At 25.6% G+C, this 24,169-nt stretch overlaps 1 protein-coding gene across 1 annotated transcript in view; it reads right to left on the bottom strand.

Moving 5' to 3' along the window:
* The window catches only part of LOC111641360 (receptor-type tyrosine-protein phosphatase alpha-like), a 372,536-nt gene extending 365,389 nt beyond the window's left edge, over nt 1–7,147 (bottom strand). The window contains exon 1 of the mRNA XM_023387510.1: nt 7,030–7,147. Within this exon, the coding sequence (XP_023243278.1) occupies nt 7,030–7,129 (100 nt within the window). The 5' untranslated portion in view covers nt 7,130–7,147. The remainder of the gene's footprint in view (nt 1–7,029) is intronic.
* Nucleotides 7,148–24,169: the final 17,022 nt, after the last annotated feature.

Raw genomic sequence — 24,169 nt, 5'->3', positions numbered from 1 at the left:
TTTCTCTCCTCCTTCCTCTTCTACTTTAAAAATTTCATAAAAGGATATCAAAAGCTAATATCTTTTAGTTAAAGAACATCTCTCATAGCTTTATTTACTTGAAAAGATATAAATAAAATTTCGTGAATGATGTTTTCATTCTATATACGTTTGCTTAAAGCATTTGGACATTTTCCAGATGTTGGCTATTATCATTTAAGTTGTCACCAAAGGGAATAAAACCATAATAATTAATCAAATTTTCATTAAGAGTAACAGTCTAGAAGATTGTTAAAATGTCTTTTTTCTTAATACAACTATCATCAGTCATGCACACATAAGAAGAAATTCGACATCAATTCTTTCGTTTTTCTAGTCAAAGTTCAAGTAGAAATTCTATTACCAGAAACTAATTCGTCATTCTCCAGAATAACTTTCTAAAAAAACCTGAATTGTGGGTAGAATATGCCATTGCACAGCTGTTAGTTTGAATGAACGGAGTTTATAGTACTTTCCTCCTTTACCTATTGAAATTTTATACTGTTTTTTGCAAGCAGTAATTAAATTTTGAATGTAATTTTCACTAAAAAAAATAATAGTTTGTTGAATTATTATGCAAAATTTTCAGGAGGAAGAAAAGAAACAAAACAATTGTANCGTTTGCTTAAAGCATTTGGACATTTTCCAGATGTTGGCTATTATCATTTAAGTTGTCACCACCATTGATAGATTAAAACGTTAGAAAAAATAATGACTCAAGCGAAACCAAAATGTGCTACCATCTTCTGGCGAAAATATGAGTTAAAAATATTTGACGTAATCAATAAAATAAAATAAAATCAAGAAAAATATTTGCATTTAAGAAGCAAAAGTGACTTATTTATTTATTTATTTGAAACATGCCATTGCTTAACAGAAATCGAATTTGCATGATATATTATTTGACAGGTAAAGTGGATATTCTACTTTTGTTAAGTTTGGTTTGTATCCAACAACGTTTTAACTTCTCTTCGTAGTTTAATTTTTGCTTTTACATCACTTTTCTTATCTTATTTGTACTGCTACTAAAATGGTCTATCTTATTCTTTTCACAACGCATATTGCCTGTTGTCAAACACTCTTCCTTTCCTTCAAATGGTTTCAAAATACAGGTTTTTCATGCACTTAAATGTACTTATTTTTGTTGGAAAAACCACTACTTTCTTCTTCCTTTCTTCTTCTTTTCTTTTTATTTTTCCTATTCTGCATTCATATAAAAGCTATATAATGCTAGACATACGTGTAATTATTATTTTGTATTTTAACTTTTATATATTTATTTATTCACTTTTATTTTTGAATATTTTGCATTTCAAATTACAATTTCGTTTCTATTTTGTTTTTGTTTTTTTTTTCACTTATAATTTCATTTTTATTTTGGTTTTTCACTTAAAATTCAACATAATAATGGAAAAAAATGAAATTACAACTTTCGATTTCATTACTTTCATTATCAATTTTCGAATACTTTGGATTATTTTTTTAAAGTTTATTTACTTTTAATTTTTTAGAAAATGATTAAAAATTGTAAAATAACTTATCCTTTTCATATTTTTCTTTAAAACAATACATTGTTTCCCAATAATTTACCTGTAGTTATATAACATATTGTTCTTTTTTAAAAGCATTTCATAACTTTTAAAGAACAATTTCCTTTTGTTCTTTAAAAATTACGATATTTCCCTTTATATAAATTACAAATTCAATAAATTCTGTTCAATTTTATTTAATATAGAAATTGTTAATTAAATTTGAAAGAGTAGTATCAAGTTTCAAACGTTATTTCACAGAACATAAGAAAAAAATTTAATTAAAACAATTAAAACATAAAAAAATACAAGTAAGTTTTAGTAAAAAAAATATATATATATACAGTAGGCTATATATATATATATTTTTTTAATACTAAAATCTGATTGATACATTTACAAGTAGAATACATTATCAAATCCTTTATACTTCATGTGTATACACGTGTACATATTTTATTGAAGAAGAAAACATATTTAGGAATAAAATTCAGACGTGGAAAAGCATTGCAACAATTTTCGATATAAAGGAAAAAAATGTATTTTTTTTGTACGTGCACGTGTGGATGCGTGGGTGTATGTGGGGGTGTATAATACAAAGAGAAAACATGTGCGATGTGTTTTGAATGAACGACACAGTTACTATTCCTCGCGAACATAAGTTTTACTACAAAATATAAGCCGGTAGTTGGGCAATAAATTTAAACTGAAAGAATATAAACATGCGATTGATGGTACGATAAGGCATTTCCTTGTTATTCAGCACGTATTGTAAAAGTATGGAGCTTTACGCGTCCGGTTTCTGTCATTGGCTTCCTTTCTTTAAGAACTATGGCCATCTAGTCAATGTAAACGAGTCGAGGTGAGGACGTAACGTCTTCATTTAACATTCAACATTGCCCTTTGGTACATAAGGAGGTTACTAACCAGATCGAATCCCTAGACAAAGGAGATTAAACAAGACATTCAATGACATTATTGAATGCCAACAATCTCCTAAACTAAACATTCTATTCTTACGAGAATTAAAAGATTATAGAAGAAAAGATTATACCGCTTTAAATGCAAAATTTTAGAAGTTTAAAGTTTGTTATATACCTAGAGAGAAAAGCCAAATTAACATAGAAAATCAATAACATATTTACAAACTCTCCCCTTCTTTCGAAGGGGGGTTTATAAATTTAACGTTTTAAAACGATTTAATGATATATATTAAGCGTATTACACAAAATATAAACGGTATTTTTATAAAAAATAAATCATTATTTTTATTAAATGAAACGAAAATTTTTATTTTTAAAAATATAAATTTATGAAGATAAGAGCCGAGAAAGCTTTACAAAACGATTTCGTTTCTCTCCTCCTTCCTCTTCTACTTTAAAAATTTCATAAAAGGATATCAAAAGCTAATATCTTTTAGTTAAAGAACATCTCTCATAGCTTTATTTACTTGAAAAGATATAAATAAAATTTCGTGAATGATGTTTTCATTCTATATACGTTTGCTTAAAGCATTTGGACATTTTCCAGATGTTGGCTATTATCATTTAAGTTGTCACCACCATTGATAGATTAAAACGTTAGAAAAAATAATAATAAATATATAAATAATTTCCTCTGTTTTATTAAAAAATACTCTTAATTATTTAAAAGATTCTATTAAAACTTATAAATAGTAAAAGGGAGTAACAATTAAGCTTTTAAAAGAAAAAAAAAGGGGTTATGTCAGTTTGAGTAGTTTAACAAGTTAACTGGAAAGAATAATATATTCAAGAGGGACAAAGAGATCAATATCAGTGACAATATTGCTACATCTTTAACTAAATTCAAATTTATTCCATGATAAATAACTAAAAGTTACTTACTCGAGTAGAACTTTCGTAATTTTTTAAATGGAAAAGGTGAAATTTTTCATTCTAGTTTAATTTTTTAAACTTAATTATTTAATGTTGATTAATAAAAAGCGTTGCTTTTATATGATTTATTTCAAGTTTAATAACAAATTATTGAACTTTTATTATTAAATAGCATTTTAAATCATAAAATAGAATGATAAATGCGTAGGGATGGAGATATATCTTTGTTGAAATTAAGTTTCAAGCATTAATTTACGAGTTACATTGATTAAATGTATCAATTAATACGCTTAGTTCAATTCATAATCGATATAAAATTCAAGAATTTAAATTTAAATTATGCAAAATTTATCTTGAATTAATTCTAAATTTTATCTTCAAACAAATGTAGAATTATTGAATTTTTCTCCCGTTAAAAATCCTTTAATCAAATCGCATTTAAGAAGATTTAAGTTTCAATTTACAATGTATTTTTCTCGTTAAGATAAAAAAATCATAAAATAAAGACCATGTCTTTAAAAAAATGTAAATTTTTAAACAAAAAGTAAAGAGAATAGGATGGAATGACGATGCATTTAGGTAAAGCAATGTACAAAATCCTTCATAATATTCCATCTTGGAGTGGTTTGGCAGCACTTGTGGGTTTAGAAACAGGATGCGTGTTGTGGACAGCCAGCCATTCATTCAATGATTTATGTCTATCGTTGAGTGCGTAACCCCTAACACATCTCTACCATTTTACTAGTGGAAACTCCATTCGTTTTGAAATCGGAGAGACGAAGATGGTGATTCCAGAGGGTTCAAAACAGCGTTTGCTTGGCACACGTCCAATATCCTCCTCATACTCGCACACACAAACTACGATTAATCCGTCATGTAAGTATCCTAGTACGTTCAGGTTCAGTTACTTTACTCGGATATCATATATAGTGTACCCAAAATCAAGAATGCCTTTATTAGGTTGGAGAGAAGAGACGACATAGAAGATGACATGTTTGAATTTCCCATCAGCTGCCCTATTTCCTATCACGGATTTTTTTTAACCTTCTACTCATAAAATTTTATCATTCATCGTCTTAAAATAAATTTATTTCCGAAAATTTCGAACTTTTTTCTACCATTAAATCTTATTTTTCGTGCTTCTTCACCCTTTTATAGGCAAGTAGAATGACTTGAATCTTCTCGATATAGTAACGTTTTTAATCAAATATTCAATAAAACATGTTTAAAATATTTTATAAACTATTCTTTAAGCTGTAAATAACTACATAATATAGTTATTACTATTGAATTCTAACACAGTAATCCTCAATGCTGGAATTCGTTAACTGAATTGCGCTCTCGTTAATACTATTTAAATCGATGTTATCCTAAAGTTGCATTTTGTTCTGACGTGGCTCCTTATCTTTTCCAAAACCTAATTTCAAAACTAACTCTTTAGCTTTTGTTTTGTTTCGCTAACTTTAGTGAAATTAGCTCCTGTTTTTTTCTATGCATATATGTCTCTTCCAATCGATTTCCATAGAGTCAGACCGACAAATCGCTTTTCATTTTCAAGTGAAACGGTTTTAATGTAAAATGAAATGTAGTGAAAAAAATAAAGTAAAATTAAGTTTTCTGATGAGAAAAATTCGAAATTTTATAAATCTACTTTATAAAATCCTACTTAAATTTACTCTCAAGCTTATGTCTTACATAATTGCATTAAAGTACTTTAACGTGCGATAGTGAATTAAAGAAAGAGATTATTTATACTCATTTAATAACTTTTTTAAACATTTTAATTTAAAATAAACATTATAAATTAATAAAAATTGTAATTTTTTTTAAATCTGTTATCTTATATTCTCTTGAATTAAGCAAAATAATAATTAACTTTCTTAAAGAAATAAGAGATGTGTATACATTATTCCCTTGTTTTTTGAAGAATTAATCACTATATTAATTAATTTACGAAATATTATAAAATAATTAATTTAAAAACTTACTTTTTATTTAAGTTAACTCATATTATTTCTTAAATTTACCAATATAATAAGTAGCTCCTTAAAGAAGTACGCGAACTTATACATACAAACCCTTTGTTTCTTTCGGTAATTAATCATTAAACCTCTTAATTTACAAAATATAAAGTAATTAATAAAAAAGCACTTATTTTTTTATTTCAATTATCATATATCAGCTCCTAAATTAAGACATTTAGCGATTAATTCTTCAAAAAAACAGGAGGATATATATGAAAAACCGTATAATTACAAGGAACTCCTGATGTAAATATATATGTTTATACATTGTTTCGTACGATTTTATGATCGAAGATGAACAAAACTTGTTTATCCACATACCATTTAAAGTTTTGAATGTAGTAATTTCGAAACATAGTAGCGCATTTTATAGTTTTATATCTTTTCTCCGTGTACATAAAGACGTCAAACGATTAAAACTATATTCGACTATAATAGTTAATTAACCAATAAATAAGCAAATTCAGCTTAAATCTAACAAACAATTAATAATTTAGAAGTTAATTCATTTGAAAGCCAAATCAAAATTGATTATTAGGAACAATTAACATGATGATAAATGCAAAACAATTTTAAATCTCTATTTGCATTATTTAATGATAAACGAGTAAATAAATCAGTAAATTTTTGTTTAAGAAACCTGTTTAATCGAGTAAATTTATATATAATTTTAAAAAATACTGATTAAGCCTCATCAAATTACACATTGTAATCTATAATATATAAATTTTTTAAGAAAGATAAGGGAATAAAACCATAATAATTAATCAAATTTTCATTAAGAGTAACAGTCTAGAAGATTGTTAAAATGTCTTTTTTCTTAATACAACTATCATCAGTCATGCACACATAAGAAGAAATTCGACATCAATTCTTTCGTTTTTCTAGTCAAAGTTCAAGTAGAAATTCTATTACCAGAAACTAATTCGTCATTCTCCAGAATAACTTTCTAAAAAAACCTGAATTGTGGGTAGAATATGCCATTGCACAGCTGTTAGTTTGAATGAACGGAGTTTATAGTACTTTCCTCCTTTACCTATTGAAATTTTATACTGTTTTTTGCAAGCAGATTTTTTNATTTTAAATCTCTATTTGCATTATTTAATGATAAACGAGTAAATAAATCAGTAAATTTTTGTTTAAGAAACCTGTTTAATCGAGTAAATTTATATATAATTTTAAAAAATACTGATTAATCCTCATCAAATTAAGAAAGAAAAGATCGATTATCGATCCGAATCGATCCAATTAAATCAGATCGAAATCGATCTGTTAAATTAATTAAAAGTATTACTAAATCCTAAAACCTAATTAACTAATTAATTTATATTAAATTAATTCATCAAATTAAGCGTAAAGTTAATTAAATTGTCAGTTTAACGAATGAAATCTTCGACGTGATAGGTATACTAAACATATCTAAAAAAAACAATCACATAAAAATCTCATTGGAAAATAATAAAACATAAATTTTATCTTGTGTTTTACAACTTATAAATATTCTGCATGGATTTTACGTAAGTTTATGCAAGTTTTTGTAATAGTAAAGTTGGGTTTCTGTGAAAAAATGCTGTCGAGTGAAGATAAAAGAAGTGTATTTACCTCTTGGCAGTACTGGCCTTGTTCCATTTGTGGCACATTCTAATCCTTTGGAAGCACAAAGCAATAAGAAGATGGCAAACAACACTCGATAGTGTTTCATAGCTGATTCAAAGAGAACCTGAAAGAAAATTTTTTTTTATTTAATATTTAAAAAAAAAAAAAAAAAAAAAAATATGAAAAAAGAAAGAAAAACAAAGGAAGTAATGCATCATGGAGTCAATTTGATCGACATTTTCCTTATAAAGGGGAGGCCACATCAAAATACAATATTCTAGATGGGCAATACTCACTGATTGATAACAAAGTGAACTGTTATGAGTTCACTACTCAATTTACTTCCCGAGAATAAAGGGGAAAAAAGGAACATGATAAAATGATTAATAGGATTAATAATGTGAGTAGGAAAAGTTTCGTCAATAATAATAATATGGTAACTGTCATTTGGATAAGGTGAAGGAAGGAATTAGCTTTCTCTTCTACTCTCTGTTTTAAAATCGAAGTAAAATTTACATATAGAAGGATTAAGAAATAAAGTAATTCAAACAACTCCAAGAATTTACGTTAGTTAGAAATTGTTTAAATTAAATGTAACTTTGTAGAATAAATATTTGAAATTAAAACAATTATCAATGATAAATTAATAAAAGGAAGATGCTGAAATTTAATTGTTAAAATATTTTCAAATCAGTGGAAAAAAATTGCATTTTTAGGATTAAAATTTTCTATACACAACGTGAAAAATGTGGTTTTCCAGTTTAAAAATTACAATATTGAGGTTAAAGAATAGAATTTTTATGACTAAACACTGCAATGTTGAAGATAAAAAAAATACAAATTTAAGGATTAAAAATTACAGTTTGTAGAATGAAAAGAAGTACAGTATAATTTTTTAGGATAAAAAATACAATATTTAAGAAAAATACAATTTCCAACTTTCAGAATTGAAATAAGACGAATACAATTTTAGAATAAAAAATGCAATATTTGGCAANTCATTTCTGAATTCGCTGCCACTTTCTTCCAAACATGATATAGTCCAGTTGATTGCTGTCACGAAATTTCGTTTCCTTCCCCTCCTGTTATTCCTCTTTTTTTTATTTTACGTGACATTTTACAACATTATTACTCTATAAAGTGTTACGTTTATTTTTAAACTGTTGCAAAGTGAATTTTCTAAATGCTTGAATAAGATCATTTTACATAATCTTCTTGGAGATGAACCAAAAAATACAAACATTTTCAAAATGTCACGCATTAAATTTTATATTATTAAATTGTATTTTTTAAACGTTTTTCTACGTATACATTTTAAATATAGGCCTATATATTCTATTTTTCTACTTAAAATGATTAATTAGATATAATTAATTACATTTATCCATTTAAAGATGATTAAGAAATTATATGTAAATTTAAAGTATATAAAAATATGAAATTATAGATATTTTTAAATTAAACATCATTTTAATTAATTATGTATAATAATTTTAAATCAAAGAATTAATTAAATTCGTTATAACTTAAGCGAAACTTTCTCGAAACTAATCCAAGAAATTCGTTTCTTTTTCTAAAATAATAAAAAACATTTTTAAAATGTAGAAGTCAAGTTTAACAATTTCATAAATTTAAAATATGAATACTACATAAATGCAATTAATTTTAATACGTTTATCTCTGCACTTAACTAGGCTTACATATTTTCTAAGTTGTAATGCACTTTAATGAGATGATTTACATTGTAATGCTGCATGTTTGACGGACACGAAATTCCAGATGTAGTTTATTCTACTACATGAAGTTTATTTCTATTCAATTGATTTTTATTTATCTGGGTCAACATTCGCATCCAGAAACATTACCTTGGCGCTTTCTTTTCTTTTATTATCATGTCAATCCCTCTATCTTATTGACCGCAACTAATCATCACCGTTCCAACATACTAAATCCTTCTAATCTTAAATATTTACATGCAGAATCTTATTGCTTATTAAAAAACTTGAAAGATTTCAGAAAAAACATTATTTAGTAAGTTTTAAATAAAATAACTTAAACAATAAATAAGAATAAATCAAAGAACTAGCTATAAATCCTGTAAGAACTTGAACAACGAGTCAGTGATAATAATTTATAGCCAGTTCTTTAACTTATTCTAGTTTTATCCATATTTATCCTTTTATCTTATTTAATAGATAACTATAAGTCCTTAAAGAATCGTATTGACTCCTTAAGGATTTTTTGGATATAAATTCTTTAAATTATAAAATACGAATCCTCAAAAACTTTAATTTTTAAGGATTGGTTATNCTGATAAGAAGCCATTATCGCTGCTGACATTGTTTGAGATGTGAAGATTCCATTTTGTTCATTTCTGAATTCGCTGCCACTTTCTTCCAAACATGATATAGTCCAGTTGATTGCTGTCACGAAATTTCGTTTCCTTCCCCTCCTGTTATTCCTCTTTTTTTTATTTTACGTGACATTTTACAACATTATTACTCTATAAAGTGTTACGTTTATTTTTAAACTGTTGCAAAGTGAATTTTCTAAATGCTTGAATAAGATCATTTTACATAATCTTCTTGGAGATGAACCAAAAAATACAAACATTTTCAAAATGTCACGCATTAAATTTTATATTATTAAATTGTATTTTTTAAACGTTTTTCTACGTATACATTTTAAATATAGGCCTATATATTCTATTTTTCTACTTAAAATGATTAATTAGATATAATTAATTACATTTATCCATTTAAAGATGATTAAGAAATTATATGTAAATTTAAAGTATATAAAAATATGAAATTATAGATATTTTTAAATTAAATTTATTGAAATTCTTCTAACTTAATTTATACATTCGTATCGAAAATTTATTTAAAAAAAAAGGTGATAAATGATTAATTTGCTTGTGTGACTTACTGACGGCTGTTCAACTCTCTGCTATAACGTAGTACCTAATATTGATTTGGTTTGGCGTCAGTTGAATTCACCTCAGAAGATTGGATGTCAGTTATATTTGACCTTTTTAATCCATAATCTTATATTAAATTTTTATTTCTTTATCTAAAATAATTCTTTCTTATAGAGAAATATCCTTTACTAACAAGATCAAGAACGTCAAACATCAGTTATTATTATTGGACGGATATTTGTCTTAAAGATCATGACGCTAACGATATTCTAGATAATCTGATTTAAGAAATGAGAAATTTAAGTCAAACAACTTAATGAATATAATCAGTGTAAAATGCATTAGAAACAGAAATCGTGTCAATGCCATTTTGGTAGATTTTATCTGTATTTTAAGACTTATTCAAGCACCAGAAAGAGAAAAAACATCGCTGAACATCCTCTAAAATAGCCTTACTTTTAAGTATTAAACATTAAGTACCAGTGTAATCCATTAATGAAATGGTATCTTGATCCTTTCTCCATAAAAATCCACACTTTAGCAATGACTCTGACCTTGACAGATTCTTTTTGGCCTTTCACAATTGATTTACTTCACTAAAATATTAAATTTGTAATTATTTATCAAACTATTTTAAAATTCTAGCTAATTGTTAGTCTCATTAAAATATAATATAATATATTTGAAATTATCATTCAGAACTTCAGTAGGTGGATGAAACCTATAACCTTGCATCAGTATCTATTCAATTATAAGTCTTTAATTCATTAAACTGCATCAATAAAGTGAAGACCCTCAAGCAAACTGCTGCTTTCAAAGTACTGCTAATGAAGCAGAATCTGTACCATTTATTTTCCTGATGTACAACATACCAAGCTCTAACTAACTTATGTATGACCTATAACTAGAGTAATTTAACAATAATGTATGATGAGTTTATATGCTAAATGTTATTAAATTAGCAACAATGTAGTCTAAATAATAATAAGTCATATTCAGCAAAATTGTGTATTATAATTATAATTTAAAAATCATTTAAAAAATTAAAGATTATTTAGTTATTTTTATTAATTTACNATATAAGAAATAAGAAAATATTTTATATATTTTTATTCTATTTTATTTCGATTTTTACTGAATTACATCCAGGAGAATAAAAGTTATTTTCCTTATATATGGATGAAAATAATGAGACAGAGTTGATAAAATTCTATGGAAACGTTTTATTTAAATCCTTCACAAATATTCTAAAATTTGAAAAATAAAATAGAGGAAAAAATAGAACTTTTTCTCTTATATAAAGTAGAAATAAAAGGAAGTGGAAAATAACAGGAAAGTGAGAAAGTTGTCAAATAAAACTTTCAGTAGGTGGCTTCGATCACGATTCCAATTGTATTGATGGAATCGTCGCGAATTTTCAAAGTAAGGAAAAGGTAGAAAGATCTTCCTGAAAGCACCAATAAAGAGGAAAGAATGTTTTCGTCCTGTTCATTCGATGATAAATTTCGTTGACCGAACCAAGAAGGTTAGTCGAGCAGAATTTCCGTTTCCGCTCGGAAATCGGACTTATACCGGATATGATGTCAAAGAATTCGAATAAAACCGAAAATTTAAATTGTAATCATTCAATTTCAATTATTTAACCTTTGACTCTTTATTTTTTAAATTCTTTGTTAAAGTAAATTTAATGCATAAATTACAATTTTCGAATCCTTAGATATTTGTATTAAGGATGCAGAATCGACTTCATCTAGAAATGATGATGTCGATTCTTACTAACTTTAACTTCTTTCAGTTGGACATTTCCATAATTTAAAACGTTTACAATCAATCGAAATCTTTAAATTACTTAATTTAATTGTAAAAATTTTAAATTTTAACAGAAATAACTTTTGTAGAACTTAAAATTTAATTATTTTCTCTCTAAAGACATTTTTCAATATTTGTATATACTTTTAAGTTAAATATTTTCCTATATTTTAATCAAATATTTTTAAATTAAACATCATTTTAATTAATTATGTATAATAATTTTAAATCAAAGAATTAATTAAATTCGTTATAACTTAAGCGAAACTTTCTCGAAACTAATCCAAGAAATTCGTTTCTTTTTCTAAAATAATAAAAAACATTTTTAAAATGTAGAAGTCAAGTTTAACAATTTCATAAATTTAAAATATGAATACTACATAAATGCAATTAATTTTAATACGTTTATCTCTGCACTTAACTAGGCTTACATATTTTCTAAGTTGTAATGCACTTTAATGAGATGATTTACATTGTAATGCTGCATGTTTGACGGACACGAAATTCCAGATGTAGTTTATTCTACTACATGAAGTTTATTTCTATTCAATTGATTTTTATTTATCTGGGTCAACATTCGCATCCAGAAACATTACCTTGGCGCTTTCTTTTCTTTTATTATCATGTCAATCCCTCTATCTTATTGACCGCAACTAATCATCACCGTTCCAACATACTAAATCCTTCTAATCTTAAATATTTACATGCAGAATCTTATTGCTTAACAATTTTATATTCATTTCTATAAATTAATCATAAAATTAAATTATTCTTTCATTATTCATCATTATACTCGCTAGTAATTGCTTTAATCAAATCCAATTTTCATTAAATTTTGCTACGAATCATTAAATGAAAATTTGCTTTTGTCAATTAAAATCATTTTCTTCCTAATTTATTAAATTTATATTTTTAAATATAATTTAATTATTCTTTTAAAATAAGTAAATATATACATATATATTTTTTTTTTCATAGAATACTTCGCAATTTTATTAGATATTTGGAAATAACTTTAAGAAAATTAAAGCTAATTTTTTATGGGGCTAACTGACTTCTTTTCTATTGAAAGTTTCTTCTAGAGGAAAATGAAATGTCACTTTGGTTTTTTCCAACGTTACAGACTGATAAGAAGCCATTATCGCTGCTGACATTGTTTGAGATGTGAAGATTCCATTTTGTTCATTTCTGAATTCGCTGCCACTTTCTTCCAAACATGATATAGTCCAGTTGATTGCTGTCACGAAATTTCGTTTCCTTCCCCTCCTGTTATTCCTCTTTTTTTTATTTTACGTGACATTTTACAACATTATTACTCTATAAAGTGTTACGTTTATTTTTAAACTGTTGCAAAGTGAATTTTCTAAATGCTTGAATAAGATCATTTTACATAATCTTCTTGGAGATGAACCAAAAAATACAAACATTTTCAAAATGTCACGCATTAAATTTTATATTATTAAATTGTATTTTTTAAACGTTTTTCTACGTATACATTTTAAATATAGGCCTATATATTCTATTTTTCTACTTAAAATGATTAATTAGATATAATTAATTACATTTATCCATTTAAAGATGATTAAGAAATTATATGTAAATTTAAAGTATATAAAAATATGAAATTATAGATATTTTTAAATTAAATTTATTGAAATTCTTCTAACTTAATTTATACATTCGTATCGAAAATTTATTTAAAAAAAAAGGTGATAAATGATTAATTTGCTTGTGTGACTTACTGACGGCTGTTCAACTCTCTGCTATAACGTAGTACCTAATATTGATTTGGTTTGGCGTCAGTTGAATTCACCTCAGAAGATTGGATGTCAGTTATATTTGACCTTTTTAATCCATAATCTTATATTAAATTTTTATTTCTTTATCTAAAATAATTCTTTCTTATAGAGAAATATCCTTTACTAACAAGATCAAGAACGTCAAACATCAGTTATTATTATTGGACGGATATTTGTCTTAAAGATCATGACGCTAACGATATTCTAGATAATCTGATTTAAGAAATGAGAAATTTAAGTCAAACAACTTAATGAATATAATCAGTGTAAAATGCATTAGAAACAGAAATCGTGTCAATGCCATTTTGGTAGATTTTATCTGTATTTTAAGACTTATTCAAGCACCAGAAAGAGAAAAAACATCGCTGAACATCCTCTAAAATAGCCTTACTTTTAAGTATTAAACATTAAGTACCAGTGTAATCCATTAATGAAATGGTATCTTGATCCTTTCTCCATAAAAATCCACACTTTAGCAATGACTCTGACCTTGACAGATTCTTTTTGGCCTTTCACAATTGATTTACTTCACTAAAATATTAAATNAACGGCAAATATTTTATTATAAAAGTGAAAATTGGTATCTTTTGATAAATTTTCGGGCAATAAAAGGATTTATTAATTAATATTATTAATTAATTAAACCGCAAAAATATGAAAGGAAGCACATTAATTGGTATAGGAAATGAATTACTTTGTACAGAATGTAAAATGATAATGGGTAATTGATGGTAGATTTTATGGAAATTATTATTTTCAATGTTGGATAATTGGAGTTAAATCATTTTCCAACATAGAAAAATCATTAAATACAGTATAATCCAACTTGTCAATATTTGATATATTGGAAATTAGAATATTGAATTTAAGAATATCGAGAGTTGTATCAACATAAGTAACCCAGATTCCCAGTATTGGTAAATCGGACACTTCAAATGATTTTTACTATTTCCAATATTGAAAATTGTAGCATCATTAAAAATATCTACTTATCAATATTGGATATATTGAAAATTAGAATAGCTGAAAATAGTTGAAAAGTATTAATATAAATAACACTTTAACATTACTCAAATTATTAATATCTCAAATATTAATAACTTGAAAATTTCTAATGATTTTTTATCATTTCTGATGTTAGATACACGGATTTCTACCATTTTCCAACATTAGAAATAGTCAAAATAACTTAACAAAACAATATTGGAATGAAAATATTGAATTCAGAAACATATAAGTAATTTTTTACCTTAAGAAATCCCAATATTGACAAATTGAATATTCTTAACAATTCTCACAATTTCCAACATTGGAAATAATAAAATCGCTCCTTAATACTGAAAAAAAACTAATAATATAAATAATGAAGTTTTTGAAAACAATTTAGAAGCTACAATATTAAATATAAAATATTTTATAAATTAAAATTAAGTATTTAATATACTAAAAATAACATCACTTGCTCAATCATTTAATGATAAATAAAGTATTAACTCCTAAATAAGAATTATTTATACTCTAATAACGAAAAATAATATATAGCCATGACCCAGAAGTTTATAATATTACTCATTAAATGAGAAAAAGTATTTACTCTGATTCATATTTTACAACATCCTGAAAATTACAAGGGGTATTACTTGTAATAAATAATAATTACAAGTAAAAGGACAAGAAAAATACTTACTTAAATCCAATAATATAATAAATAAATGAATTTTCTTATCACTAGATGGCACATTTTATCATTTATAATAAAAAATATTGTATTTAGAAACAAGTATTTTTGGTTTTCCATTGACGTCAACTAATCAAGTGACAAGAGAGTTGCAGGAAAATAACAATTCTTATTATCTTCCGTCTGACAATCACTGTTTAGTCATAGATTAAGGATAAATTATTATAGAAAATTTCCCAAAATTTAATAATAATTGATGTACTTTCAAAACTCAAATATTTTAATAGAATAATTGATCACATGACGAGTCAATGGAGTGTAGAAAAATAAAGCACAAACTTCACGCATTGTTTAAAACTAAATGAAACAACTGAATATAATTGAACAATAATTACTAACAATGTAAATGGTTCATTTAACAGTTTAACTAATTAAATTTGCACTCGATGCTTTAACAGTTATGACATCATTCCTGACGTCACTTCTTGAACATCCTCATTTCATGTGTGACGTTTGACTATTAATAATGCTATCGTCGAATATGTGATATTTGATTGCTACGTTTTTTTTTTATTTTCAAACTTTCTATGACGTAAACTTACGTAGTATACGTTTTCTTAATAACTTTATTAAAAAATTATTACAAAAATATATTAATTCCGATTTAAAGCCACTGTTTTTTTTTGTTTGTTCGTTTTTTAACTTATAATATTCTACTAAATCGGGTGCGGCACTAAATTGAAGTACTTCAAACAATAACAATTATAAATTCGTGTTTGCGAGTTTGAAGTCCTGTGATTTGGTGATAACAATGTCGGGTGCAATGCTTTAAAGCGATAATAACCTCCACAAACTTTTATTATTTTAAATAAAAACACGCGACACTTTAAAGTGGTGCCATCTATTGTGAAGATTAATAATGAAACAGATTACTATTTCTAAATAATAATAACAAATCTACACTCGATATTGAGAAACTTAAAAAAGTGTATATAAATTCTTAATACTATCATTTGACATAATACATTACTTTCATTAACAGTATATAAACGTCTAAAGTATACGATGATTTATAGTGACACATATTCGATAAGGATTATCCTCGCCTTGTCGAAACTAAGCTGATGACAGCTCGTATCTATTTTTAGTGATAAATTATATCTTTACGTATCTATTAACTAATAGAGCTATATATAAGGGCAGCTAAGAAATGTATTTCATCCAAAAAAAAGGAGGTAATCAGTTACCGAATTTATATCCAATTATGAAATTCTTTCTTCCTCCAGCCTTTTACTTTTATACGAAATAAATGATACAAATATCATAATAATGTTATTATCGCTCCTAAAGCTGTTTTTGTATTAATCATTTTTATAAATGGCTTCTAATGTATCTTCACAGATCAAAAAATGTATCCAATATACTACCACTCTTATGCAGCATGATAAATTTATCTGATAAAATTATCATTTAAATTATTAATATAATAAGTTATAACGGCAAATATTTTATTATAAAAGTGAAAATTGATATCTTTTGATAAATTTTCGGGCAATAAAAGGATTTATTAATTAATTAAACCGCAAAAATATGAAAGGAAGCACATTAATTGGTATAGGAAATGAATTACTTTGTACAGAATGTAAAATGATAATGGGTAATTGATGGTAGATTTTATGGAAATTATTATTTTCAATGTTGGATAATTGGAGTTAAATCATTTTCCAACATAGAAAAATCATTAAATACAGTATAATCCAACTTGTCAATATTTGATATATTGGAAATTAGAATATTGAATTTAAGAATATCGAGAGTTGTATCAACATAAGTAACCCAGATTCCCAGTATTGGTAAATCGGACACTTCAAATGATTTTTACTATTTCCAATATTGAAAATTGTAGCATCATTAAAAATATCTACTTATCAATATTGGATATATTGAAAATTAGAATAGCTGAAAATAGTTGAAAAGTATTAATATAAATAACACTTTAACATTACTCAAATTATTAATATCTCAAATATTAATAACTTGAAAATTTCTAATGATTTTTTATCATTTCTGATGTTAGATACACGGATTTCTACCATTTTCCAACATTAGAAATAGTCAAAATAACTTAACAAAACAATATTGGAATGAAAATATTGAATTCAGAAACATATAAGTAATTTTTTACCTTAAGAAATCCCAATATTGACAAATTGAATATTCTTAACAATTCTCACAATTTCCAACATTGGAAATAATAAAATCGCTCCTTAATACTGAAAAAAAACTAATAATATAAATAATGAAGTTTTTGAAAACAATTTAGAAGCTACAATATTAAATATAAAATATTTTATAAATTAAAATTAAGTATTTAATATACTAAAAATAACATCACTTGCTCAATCATTTAATGATAAATAAAGTATTAACTCCTAAATAAGAATTATTTATACTCTAATAACGAAAAATAATATATAGCCATGACCCAGAAGTTTATAATATTACTCATTAAATGAGAAAAAGTATTTACTCTGATTCATATTTTACAACATCCTGAAAATTACAAGGGGTATTACTTGTAATAAATAATAATTACAAGTAAAAGGACAAGAAAAATACTTACTTAAATCCAATAATATAATAAATAAATGAATTTTCTTATCACTAGATGGCACATTTTATCATTTATAATAAAAAATATTGTATTTAGAAACAAGTATTTTTGGTTTTCCATTGACGTCAACTAATCAAGTGACAAGAGAGTTGCAGGAAAATAACAATTCTTATTATCTTCCGTCTGACAATCACTGTTTAGTCATAGATTAAGGATAAATTATTATAGAAAATTTCCCAAAATTTAATAATAATTGATGTACTTTCAAAACTCAAATATTTTAATAGAATAATTGATCACATGACGAGTCAATGGAGTGTAGAAAAATAAAGCACAAACTTCACGCATTGTTTAAAACTAAATGAAACAACTGAATATAATTGAACAATAATTACTAACAATGTAAATGGTTCATTTAACAGTTTAACTAATTAAATTTGCACTCGATGCTTTAACAGTTATGACATCATTCCTGACGTCACTTCTTGAACATCCTCATTTCATGTGTGACGTTTGACTATTAATAATGCTATCGTCGAATATGTGATATTTGATTGCTACGTTTTTTTTTTATTTTCAAACTTTCTATGACGTAAACTTACGTAGTATACGTTTTCTTAATAACTTTATTAAAAAATTATTACAAAAATATATTAATTCCGATTTAAAGCCACTGTTTTTTTTTGTTTGTTCGTTTTTTAACTTATAATATTCTACTAAATCGGGTGCGGCACTAAATTGAAGTACTTCAAACAATAACAATTATAAATTCGTGTTTGCGAGTTTGAAGTCCTGTGATTTGGTGATAACAATGTCGGGTGCAATGCGAAATCATGCATTTAGTAATTCATCTTATGTTAAGCTCTAAAATACAGAGAACGTTTGATATTATAACCACCCGATATAGTGAATAATTTTATTGCTCCTTGCTATTTTTTTACGTATATAATGAATTTTTGATATAATGAATGAAATTACTTAGTCCTTAAGAGTTTACTATATTGAGAATCGTATGGGTAGATACGTTCAGAATTATTCATTGATAGTTACGAGAGTGGCGCTATATCGAAGTTTGATTGTATTGATAACAGTGTAGCGATTTTTCGATATGACCCGTTTTTTTTCCTTTATTCTTTTTCTTGTTTCTCACTATATTTGTAAGACTTTTTTCCTTGAAATTAAATGTAATCATTTTGTATGAAATACAATATTATCTTTGATAAAAGTTGTTTTCGTATAATTGTGTCAAGGAGTGACAAGCAACCCTTTGTTTCACGAGTGAAAAACAAAATAAAGAAGTAAAATAAAATAGCCTAGATTAATATTAAAATAACTTTTTTGCTAATGGTTTTGCTTCAGTAAAGATGAGGAGAGAGTGAAACTTTATGACACAATTCTAATCACCCTTTGATACTACATTAAGAACTTTTAAATTATATTTGTCAGGAGAATACTTTGTGGTTCTTATCATCTGTTCTAGTATATAATTTTTTTTTCTTTTTAAAGATACATTTTTATGGCTTGACGATGTTTGTTTTTATGGTTATTTTCTGTAAGATATCGTAACTTATGCTTGTCACGATATTGTTTTCTACAACTGATTATCCTTCGCTTCAACTTTAACACACTTCACAAAATTACTTTTCTGGTTAATTTTGTATATCTTTTTTCCCATCTAAATCCTATTCAACCTTATCTCTTTTTCTTCTTTTTTTTTAAAAAAAAATAAAATAAAAAATTAATTATTTCAAATACGTTTAGAAAAATTTTCTTAAATGAAATTAAATATGAAATTAGATAAGAAAAACATTGTTTGTGTACTAAACAATTATCGGTTTTCCTCTCTTCAATTTAATAAAAATACGAGATGTTTAATCATACAAATTACTCAAAACTTTACTTTGTTTTCTAATGACATTTAATTTAATTTGTTTGCTAAATTAAATTCAATAGTTGAAATTTAAGGAAAGAAAAAAAATCGAAGCAAAATAAAATTCTTGCATCGATTTTAAATGTATTTATTTTATAAAAGAGAAATTAGAGGTATTTTAATCATTAATTTGATATAAATTTTATTCGAAATTTATTATTTATACATAGAACTATCTTAATATACCAGAGAAATAGTTCTTAGCCTTCATCATTGCCCGCCCCCAAAGAAAAATTTGTTTTTTATTTATCTCATCCCATGCTTTCGCATATATTTAGTCTAACTCTGAACAGTTTAAAGAATTAAAAAAATTATCTATGTCCAATCATTTATGCTCTGTTAGCTTTATGATTGAGGTTACAACAAACCAAATACAAATTTTATATTAAATTTAATACTAGTACATTTTAAAAAATCAGTTCTCAACGTAAAGAGTTTAAAAAACATTTTAAAATTTCAATTAAACAAAAACATTTTCCCCCAGAAAGATTTTTCCACTGTTCAGAAAAGACATATGCACCGCACGGATGCCAGCAGCCATAAATTAAGAACCACCATATTATTTGTAAATTGTAATTAAATACTTAATTTAGAACTAGAATATTAAAGATCTGAACTAAATGCATCATATTTGAAATAGTTGTATTAAAGACTCAGAAAACAGCACTTTACGAATACGAATGGACTTTCCAGATCAAGAGAGAGACAGCGAGTAATCTGTAAATGAGACTTACAGTAAATGCTAATTTAACTATAGGATACAGCTATCAGTAAACTTTATGAAACAACGGCTCGCTTACATTCCGTCAACCGTTAATTCAGTCGAAAGCCAACATCTCTTACTTAAGAGAATAATTTTATTCACTAGACAGTGCAATTATGCACATATGAATGGTGGAATTTAATATACACAATTATATTCATGTATTATATATAGCAGGTAGTCACGTGTGCCAATATAGTTTCAAACAATGCGATAAAAGATGTCGTTTGAATGTATTTAATCTCTCACTTGTAACAGAATTGTATAAAGTATAAGATTTTATTGATATTTTGATCAAAGTTGTATACACAATTTAATTTTATGTAAATGTAATCAACATATATAATTAGAAGAGTCGCTTAAGATATACAAACTTACCATCCTAATAGAAAATAGCTTTGTAAATGATTAGATATGAAAATTAGATTCTACTGATAAGATATTCATTCAAAAAGATGAGTGGATCGTATATTACACGAAGAAGAATCGCGTTATTTAATATATGTATATATTTTTTCATGTTTCATTCTATAACTTTGTTGAAATATAAAAATATCTGAATATCAAAACGTGAATAGATTCGTTATTTCCTTTTGCGTGATATTTGAGAGATTCACGACAAGAGAATTCCTAACATTGCGTGTGCCATAATGATGAATATTCCGGAAATGTTACTAAATTATTCTACGAATCTTTTTTCAGTTTTATAGAAATGTGTTTCAAAGGACTAATTTTGGTCTCCAAGTATATCTAATGTTCGATTTATGAGGATAATGAAGATTAACTATGTTCTACTTAACTAGATTTGAGGTTATTATTCATAGAAAGTGATTACTAGTTTTCTAAATAAGGAAACAACTCCATATTTCAGTACAGCATCGATAACTTCCAAATCTTTTATAAGATAAAAACATTTTTATTAAATATCTTTAAATAGAAATCAGCAATAAGATTGTAATAATGCAGTGGTGCAGCTATATTACGAAGAGGTATAACAATTACGTTGGTATCAGGATGATGGGGGTAAAGTTAATGGAAGAAGAAATAACTATAGTTGGTCGAGGAGAAGGTGGAAGGATTGTATAGTTGATCTGAAAGAAAAAGGCTTGATTGGAGAGGTGGTGAACGAAAGGATGGAGTGGAGACGGTTGATAAGAAATGGCGAGTTCATACAGGGCACAGGAAAGATAAAGATGAAGACGGAGAAGGAGAAGATGATGATGATGGGCCGTTACTTCCGAAAAAATTTCAATTAAATGTTTTGACTTCTGCAATAAAACTTGAAAGTTATTATTATTAGTGTTGCTGTTATATTTTCTAAAAAGGTAAATTCATATTAAAATGAAAATTTTTGTTTTGATATATTTGTATATTTGTAATAGTATAATTCTTACAATAATGTACTGTACATTATATTATTCCAAATATTATCTTGTCGTAGATATAAGTTCTATATCTGACAATTTTATTCAGAATTTCATGTAAATATAATAATGAATCTCTGCAATGAATAAGTAATGTGAATGAATAAATTCTTTTGATTCAAGTTCTATACTCATGAGCTTACTATACCCACAAGTAAATGCATAAGTCCCAATCGTATGACATATTGAATAAATTTTCTTAAATCAAAAAACATTTGTATATTTTCGCTTCATTTAAAAAAAATGTATTATATATACCGAAAATAAATTATAATATCACATTAATAATGCAATATCTTATTGCAACATAAATAAAGCGTGTTATCTGCAAGGATAAGAAATAAATTACAAGTAAGATTTCTTGGAATTCACTCTTCATCCTTAATCACAAGCAGTTTTTTTAAGTTCGTTTTCAAACTTTACATCTAAAAATATCTGAAAATCTTCAAAATATTTGAGTAATTTTTGAAAAATGAGATAAATATATTTGTCTTGAATCGTAGACAGACTTACAGATCGAAAAATGTTTATTCAATACGTAATAAAATACTACAAAACTAACTTTTGTTCGACATTATCATGTGATTAACATATTTTACTGTACTGAATATTAAAATATGTTAATTAGAAAATGCTATCGGATGTTAATAGATGTAATATATGTTAATAAACAGCAATAAGTAAGTTTTAAAACGAAAAAAATACAAGTAAATTTAACATATTTGTAATGATTATTTCCTTTATAACTTCATGAATTAACAAAATGTAAATAACTTCTTAAGAGAAATATATTGAAGTCAACTCATCATAACATTCCTTAAAAATACTTGAAAAATGAAAGTGATTATTGCATAAATCATTCGTAAAACCTACAAAATTGCAAAATTTGGAAAGGCTTTGATAATTCATAAAGTAATTTGACAATATTAGCACAATATCCATTATTATACCACACGCAATAGTGTGAACTTTCTTGTCGTTTGTCACTCATATATTATATAATAGCACGTAATTACAAATTTATCTGTATTTTGGCATTTATATAGTCTTCAAATACATTCAAATGTATTAGATGCAACATGAAAAATACATTAAAATATAGTACGTAAGATTTTCATTATTCTTTAATTTATATAACTAAAGAATAATGAATAGCCTTAATTTTAATTCATTGATTCATATTATCATCATCTATGACATGTTTCTATTCTAAAATATCAAATAAACCTTAATCCAAAAAATATATAAATTTTGAGGTAAAAGAAGCCATGGTTTACGAAATAGATTAAAGGAACTGCACAATGATCTTCTTTTATAGACATTTACTAACGATAAAGTCCATCACATTACCAACATTTCTAAATCTCTAGGTGACTGGTAGCCAGTTATATTAATCTTTATGATGATATTTATGGCATGTTACTCGTGTTGGTTTTTATTTATATTTCGTGAAATCTTTTATTTTATTTTAAAATTATATTTTGTTTTTAGATTTGCTGTATCTTTTTTTTNTCGTAGATTAGAACTCACAAGTGATGTAGTTTGAAAGTAATAATAATTTAAGGTTTCAAGCAACTGCTGCTTTGAGTTTTCGAAACAGATAAAGGAGAAGAAGCGTATTGGTAGACCTAGGCTTTCAAATGATCATCAGGATCGTATTCTTTGTTCGAATAGCCAAAACAATCGACCTGCAACATCACGAGTACAAGAAAATGAATGGAGAGCATCAACTTTTGTGTCAGTAAAGTGCTCCCACAGTTTCATCGATTGCTTGAAATGGGAATTGAAGCAAAAATTCGAGTGAAAAACACAACTGTTAACTGCTACCATGAGAGCTAAAAGAAAGAATGAGCAAAAGAGTAAAAAGAATGGACAGGTTAACAAGAAAAACCAAGTTATTTTTAGGTGAAAGTAGATTTTTCTAAAATGGTAAAATGACGTAGTAAATCCTTTTTAAAATACCTATATTGATTAAGGTATAAACGTGATATATTATTTCAATTACAGTGAACCTGTACTGTAAGTCATAAGTGAATTTTACAACTTTACACAAATGCTAGAAATAATAACTTTATATAATTGAATTGTATCAATGAAAAACAAGATAATGAAATAAATGCCTGCTAATTAAATTTATCTTCTTCCTAAATTAATAAAGAATTAATAAGATCTGGTTCAAATTAAACACGAATAATTAGAAAATTCTTTA

Source organism: Centruroides sculpturatus, unplaced genomic scaffold, assembly GCF_000671375.1.
Source record: "Centruroides sculpturatus isolate CEXI.00-Female unplaced genomic scaffold, Cexi_2.0 scaffold196, whole genome shotgun sequence".
NCBI classification, from domain to species: domain Eukaryota; kingdom Metazoa; phylum Arthropoda; class Arachnida; order Scorpiones; family Buthidae; genus Centruroides; species Centruroides sculpturatus.
The sequence above is the reverse complement of the archived record's forward strand: the minus strand, read 5'-3'. Positions and strand labels throughout refer to the sequence as shown.